Consider the following 7017-nt stretch of genomic DNA (forward strand, 5'->3'; position numbering starts at 1 on the left):
ATAAAATATAGTCATAGTCAAAGTCATTAAAGTTGGTATTGATTTTCTTTCAAAAAGCCATTCTACATTCATAAATGTCTTATGTTATCAATAGTATACAAGTACGTTTTATTGTATTAAGAACAAACTGTTCGTAGTTTACTGTAAAGATGAATAAAATGAGACTGTTTCGTTTTTACTCGTCAGTCATTAAAACAAAAAACAAAACTAGCAGAGGATGGTTTCGATCCATCGACCTCTGGGTTATGGGCCCAGCACGCTTCCGCTGCGCCACTCTGCTTTTCGTCGTTGATTATATAGACCGGAAGTGTTCTCTAAACATTCTTAAGATGAGGTGAATCAACACCGCAGCGAGCGGGTTCGACTCCAACACTTTCCTCTTTCTGTGACTCGGTACATTTATTAAAGCTTCGTTTATCTTTGAGGACAGCCAATGAAGAACCTCATCGGATTAAAAAAAAATCCGATGAAAATATTTCATCAACTAAAAGTCCTGCAGTGCAATTGGGAAAATGTAGTCAAAAAGCAGCAAAATGCTCCCTAACTGTTATTATATTTATTTATATATTAAGTATTATTGTACCTAAAATGTTTAATGTGCTGTAAATTTAATCACGTCAGAAGGTTTTAAGGAATATTTACGAGGATCTATTACCAGAAATGTTAAATAATATTCACATATGTTCATCAGTGAATACTTGTGAGTCAAAGTTGTTCAAACCTATAAAACAATGGAGATGCGCTGCTTTTCACAATTTATTAACAAAATGATAAAATAAATAAATACAAATTGATCAAATGCTCCTAATATCAACTCGTCCCATGTTGCCAGTATTTCCTAAACACTGCATACAAAGAATTCATCACAGAAGAGGCTCAATACAGAGGTAAGAATCCCACCAGTCACAATGTCAGGCCAACAGAAGACACATCTGGAACACAAGTCAAAAAATAAACACATTCCTTTCAAAATCATTATGAAAAAATACAAACAATTATACAAATATTCAGATTGTGTAATTACCAATTTACACATGTATTCAGCACACCAGGTGAACTTTTTATTCATATCGCTACAATGCATCTCACCAAATGGAAGATTAGAAAAAGACTTCTTCTCTTTTTTATTTATCTTGTTTGTTGTTTGTTGTTGTTTTGTTGCCCCCCCCCCATGGGATCATCTGTGGATGAGGTAAAGAAGCTTCAGGTGAACAGTTGGATCCGGACAAGATGGGATGGTGATGTCATGATGATGTCATGAACCGACAGAATACTAGAAGGCCACAATCATGACTCATCGTTTTTTAAAAGAAGAAGAAAAACACCGGAGGAGTCGTTTTTTTAAGGGCCGCGACCATGTTATTGTTGTTTTTTGTTTAAAATGCATACAAGACTTCGTCAAACACAAACTGAACACACGTTCCTCCTCCTCCTCCTCTTCTTCTTCTTCTTCTTCCTCCAGCTGGACGAACGAACACGATGCTGATGTAGAACTTTTGTATTTAATGATATGACGACACACGAGGCTTCCAAACACAAACGTTCTGCACGTGTTCTTTGGGTAAATTCACTTTTAGACGAAATAGAGACCGAGGACCCCCCACCCCCAGCATGGTGCATTAGTTCAAATCTAAAAACACGATGTCAGCAACAAGATGACCACTTCTGAATGTTCACATACAAACTATAAAAGAACAAAAAGCATATTTAAAAAAAAAAAAAAAAGTTTGACAACCGTTGTATAAAAATTTGCATAAGAAGGCAATGCGGCCCACAGATGTGGACAGATGTTGCTAACGGGGGTCAAAGGTCGGCCCGTCGGAGGGGGGGGGAGTTTGTTCACATGACTTATTACGATTTAGCAAAAGTGTAGTAACCCTCCGAAAAACACACGAAGAAGAAGAACCACAGCACAGAGGGAACTGAGTCCGGACTAACACAACCCCATGTTTACATTCCGATATTTATAATAATAATAATAATAATAATAATAATAATTATAATTATAATTATAATTATAATAATACTGGTCAAACCAAAAGTGCATCACAAAACAACTGGTTGTCACACCAAAGATCTCATCATCATCATCATCATCATCAATCCCTCTTTGGACCATTTCACTGACGACCTCTGACCTCCAGTGATTCTTTTATTTTTTTAAACGTCACGTGAAAAAGAAAAGTTAAATAAAATCACATTTAAGGCAACTCCTATAATAAACAACAACAGAAACACTATCCGGTCGATCTAAACGGCATAATATGAAATGTAGTTTCCACTTGCATCGACTACCTGGCAGCCTGAGGTGAAAGGGGGACGGGGGGGACGGGGTCTCGGTTGGGTCTGGATGGACCGGGGGGGGGGGGGTTAGTAAGGTTTCTACAAGTCACAGTGCAAGTCAAGAGACAAAATATTATCTGCTGTTTGAAGAAAAGGCACTCGAGGTACCTACTGTACAGAGGGGGGGGGGGGGTCCAGCTGGTCTGGAACACGAGGTCGGGCTCGATCAACGAAAAGAGAGGAGGAAGAAGAAGAAGAAGAAGACGACGAGAACAAAACACAATGAATGGGATTCATGAAGACGACGCTGTGGCCTCAAACAGGAGATGTTACAGATTTAATCTCTTTTTCTGATGACAAGAAAGAATTAGGGTCTCGAGTCAAGATATGCAGATTCGTTTCCAGAGTCCGTATGATATGAAAAAAAGAGACGGCGTTTACTTTAAAAGTTAGCCAACGACGTATTCACCCTCACGGTTAATGAGCACGTAAAGGACCAGAGTCTACAGCCATGCTAACAGCTCAGATAGATGCTAACAGCAGCATGCTAACACGCTCACAATGACGTCATGCTAACATGCTGACGTTTACCACATTCAACAACTTTAATGTAATTTACTACAAATATTGTTTTAATTTATCCTGTGAAATATCACAACATCTCCTGGTTGGCAACCAGTTTGTTACAAAATCCTATTAACTTTGTTGATCCTCCAATTAGCTAATGTTAGCATGCTAACATGCTAACCTATCCAATAGTTGTAGAGATATTTCAGTCTAAAGTGGTGGAGCGACTCTGCTAGCATGGCTAAAAACACATAACAGATAAAAGTATTTTGAGATCTTCTTCTACATCTTCAGAGGCTCCTCGGGTGCATACATTTTTGGACGACAACGATTAAAGCAAACTCCCTCCAATATTGCAAAAAGTAAAAAAAGAAAAAGCGCAACCGGAGGCACCGTTAAAGAAAAGACCAGTTTGTTGAATGCCCCGAACCCAACGAGAAGCCAGAAGTCATGATCAGTTCACCAGACAAAGACCGACAGCCACCAAGCCAACGAGTACCAGCATCACATCTCAGCCCAGACGTGCTCCATGAACCAGTCCAACTGTGAGGGGTTCAACAGCCCCTCCCCCAAAAAATATGAACCAGCCTCAATGTCAGAGGTTTGGGTCTCCTCCTAGAAAAATATTGGCAATGTGGGGATAAGTCACATCACAACAAAGAGATGCATACTCTGTTTAATTCCATATTAACATACAAAAAGCTCTTCAGCACTTCTTTGTAATGCAGCAAGCTTGTGCTTTAATGTCAGGATTTGTGGTATTGTCCTTTGAGATCCGTCTGAAGGAGCAGGTTCATACAACAAATCCCTCCACTTTCAAGGACAAAAAGTTCCTTTTCATGTTATTGTTTTCATAAGCTCCTGTTTAAATCTGGGGACTTCCAATTTCTGAAATGGTAGCATCTATATCTTACAACGCCAATGATTTGATCTTTCAATACAGTAACAGTGGACTCGTCCCCGCTGAATTTGGATACAACATCATTTTGGCAGTTCAGGATTCAACGGAAATGTACAATAATGCAAAGACCACCACTTCAAAAAGAGGATTCCTTTCTGTGTTGGTAATGCCAGTACAGCAGGTTCAGGAACAGAAAGCACTTATTCTGAAGACTAGGAAGACCTGAATATCTTTTCCTATACAAAAGAAACACAGCCCAGATATAGTGTGTGTGTGTGTGTGTGTGTTGACATTGCAATATTGCAATTTCACATTTAGTGCTCACAGTTGACACACTTGACTCACGAATGAAAAAACTCAATCACTACACTTAACCGACACTACTGAACACATCTGTTAAGACTACCGCGCCTGGTCCACCTCGTCCTCCAGGTATCTGTTCTGCCTGAGCTCAGGGGTACAGGTGGGGAAGAGATGGGGGGGTGGGAGTTAACTGAGGTTGTTGGGACATTTGGTGTCTTATTGGGTGAGGGTTGGTTCAAGGTCAGATTGGATCGTTGACGAACTGGGGACTGTACGTTTGGCTTATAATCACGGGGGAAGGTTGACGCCATTTGGTCGAATGAAGGTGGTTTATAGTCGTAGACTGATATGAAAGTTAGTTAGTTAAAACTTTTCAAAAACTAACTCAACAAGGTGGTGAGACTGACAACCGGGCAACACCATGAATGTGTTAGATGAGAGATTGCCCCAAAGTGTGCTCTGTTATCTCCATCTCTTTGAGTTTGGCTTATTAACCTGGGGGCTCTATTATATTTTAACCATACTGAGTCGTTGAGAACGAGGTCACGTTGGACCATCGGTGGACTGGAGCAAGGTAAGTTTGGGATTCGTCACTATTGATCAATGGGAAAGGTTGTCTTTTTTGTTGACTAAAGACAGCGTAACTTGTCGGTTAAAAAGAGTGGATACGCACTTTATACGAACTGGTTTCAATGAAGGGGGAGGCAAGGTGAACTGGGATTGTTGGTTGGTAGGTCATTGGTCCATTGGGTTAAGGATGTTGAGTTAGGTTGTTGGCATTAAAAAGGGATGCTACGGTTGTCGGTGGACTGGGGGAAGGTAAGTCCAGGTTTCACATTTACCAGGATTCATCGCATCTCATCCTCTAGTTAGTGAAGTCGATTTAAAAGCCTCGGTATGCTTTGTGTTTGAAGCATACCGTCATTTTACCGTAACACACATTTTCTAAGGTTGTATTTGTTGATTCTAACAATTTTTGTCTTTCTGAAACCAACGATCCAAAATCTCTCTTTATTTGTTTGGTGTGTACAAACACGTGCAACACCATGAATTCCTCCGAGGACCAACATGTGTGCTATAATCCCATTTGAATTGAATTCATCGCATTTTGCGTTTAGACGTGTTCATGCGTCACCCGGTATGAACCAGTTCGTTTGAAGTGTACGGATTAAAGAGGGAGGTCACATTGGATTGTTGGTGAACTGGTTGGGAAAGGTTTAAGTTTTTTATGGACTGGAAATGGTGAAAGATGTTGGTTAATAGGGAGGTCTAGGGGTAGGGGTTATGGATAAGACTTATTGGTTTAGGGCTATTCAAAGGAAGGGGAGAGCAGGGACGAAGGATTACAGAATATAAAGGTTGTTCACATTAAGTCCATTGGGACGAGGGGATGAACAGGCTCTCTTTTCAGTACTCGTACTCTATCACAACACTGCTTTTTAGACCAGTAACCCCTGACAGATGTTTGGTTCAATGTTCTCCGTTTTCTCCGAACCCATGTGAACCCATCTTCCCACCCCACCAGAGAACACAGGGGCCACTATAACAGGCACACACTGGTGTGATGATGAACTAAATCTCCCTTTGAGCATTCCCACCACTGACGTCTATCACTAATTGGCAACGATGACACTGGTGCGTAAGCCTTCCTGTACCCCAGCTCTGTGGGGAGGGGGGGCAGCCTACGTCTTCCCAGAGTCATGTGACTTGGGCTGTATATCTACCATTGACACAGTCTGACAATACAATGCAAACAAACAACATTTATACAGATTGGCAACTTCAGGACACCTTCTGGTGCAAGCAAAAGTCTTTTTTTTTTATATATATATGTTTGAATTCCCGCAACTCAAGAGAAGGAGCATTACTTTTTATTGTCCAAATTGCTGACAAGAGCTGGCAAAGAATGCTGGGAGGGTTCTGAGGTTTTGCTGTTGTTGTTGTTGCTGCTGCTGCTGTCACTGTCAGTGATCTCCTCCTGCTTCTTCTCCACCGCTGTCTCTGGAGGGTTGACGGCAGTCATCTTGTTCTCAGAGTTGGCGGTGGCGTTGTTGGAGCAGGCTCCTGCGGGGCTGACGTCGGGGCAGGCCGGCTCGGCCGTACCGTTGGTGGTGGCCTCAGTCGCAACCACTGAGGAAGCGGGAATGTCAACCACCGGAGTGGCCTCAGTCTCAGGCTTGGCCAAAACCTCCACCTGGACACTAGTCCCTGTGTCTCCGCCTCCCCCTGCCCCGTCACCAGGCCCTGCCTTACCCCCTGCCCCTCCATCGGGGCTGTTTTCTGCCGTTAGGACTGCGCTGTCTTTTAGGACAACCTGGCTGTCGGTGTCTCCTGCTGCTGCTCCCGTCGTCTGGTTGTTCGTGGCGGCTCCGTGCTCCTCTTGTTTGTCGTTTCCATCGGTGTTGCTGCTGGTTGAGGGGCTTCCAGCCTTCACTTTCTCTACAGAGTTGGCTTCTGGTGAGGCTTCAGAGCAGACTGCACCTTCAGCACTGTCCTGGACTCTGGCAGTGACGTCCTTACCCTCTGTCTCCGCCAGAGCTTGGTTGAAATTGAAGGCTTGGATGAGGCGAATCAGGTGTTTGACTTTCTCCAGGGAAAGATGCATGTCTTTCTGACGAGCCAGGATGGTGTTTTTGGTCTCCATGCATTTCTGAAGAAAGAAGAACAACAGGGTCAGATTTGACACCAGTTCTTAGTTAGAGAACGACAAATTAGAATCTATCTCCTCAACGTCCTGTGCTTCTAAATTTAGGATCAATCTGTATTTCTACTAGCAGTGTGTCCCATCAGTCCAATCACCTCTGTAACAGCTGTTCTTATAGTGGCAATAACTGAAGTTTGATAGCTTTTCATTGAAGAGGAGTAAAGAATCCAAATTTAGAGATTCCGGAGATTTAAATGGAACGTGTCCTTTTGTTGACTGTTTCTTATTGTTATAGAGATGTAGAGCTGTTTGACTGTTT

The 7017-nt window shown here is 42.3% G+C and overlaps 1 protein-coding gene and 1 non-coding gene across 4 annotated transcripts in view; both read right to left on the reverse strand.

The window, feature by feature from the left end:
* Positions 1 to 208: 208 nt before the first annotated feature.
* trnam-cau (transfer RNA methionine (anticodon CAU)) lies at positions 209 to 280 on the reverse strand. Its single transcript has one exon. It is a non-coding gene; the product is annotated as a tRNA-Met (tRNA).
* Positions 281 to 743: 463 nt separating this feature from the next.
* Positions 744 to 7017, reverse strand: part of LOC116378022 (PHD finger protein 21A-like) — an 8258-nt gene continuing 1984 nt past the window's right edge. For all 3 annotated transcript variants that reach the window (XM_031839821.1, XM_031839820.1, XM_031839819.1), the window contains one exon: positions 744 to 6704. In XM_031839821.1, coding sequence (XP_031695681.1) covers positions 5919 to 6704 — 786 coding nt within the window. In that variant the 3' untranslated portion in view covers positions 744 to 5918. The remainder of the gene's footprint in view (positions 6705 to 7017) is intronic.

The sequence above is a fragment of the Anarrhichthys ocellatus genome, unplaced genomic scaffold, assembly GCF_004355925.1.
Source record: "Anarrhichthys ocellatus isolate YVR2014 unplaced genomic scaffold, GSC_Weel_1.0 scaffold1978, whole genome shotgun sequence".
NCBI lineage: Eukaryota > Metazoa > Chordata > Actinopteri > Perciformes > Anarhichadidae > Anarrhichthys > Anarrhichthys ocellatus.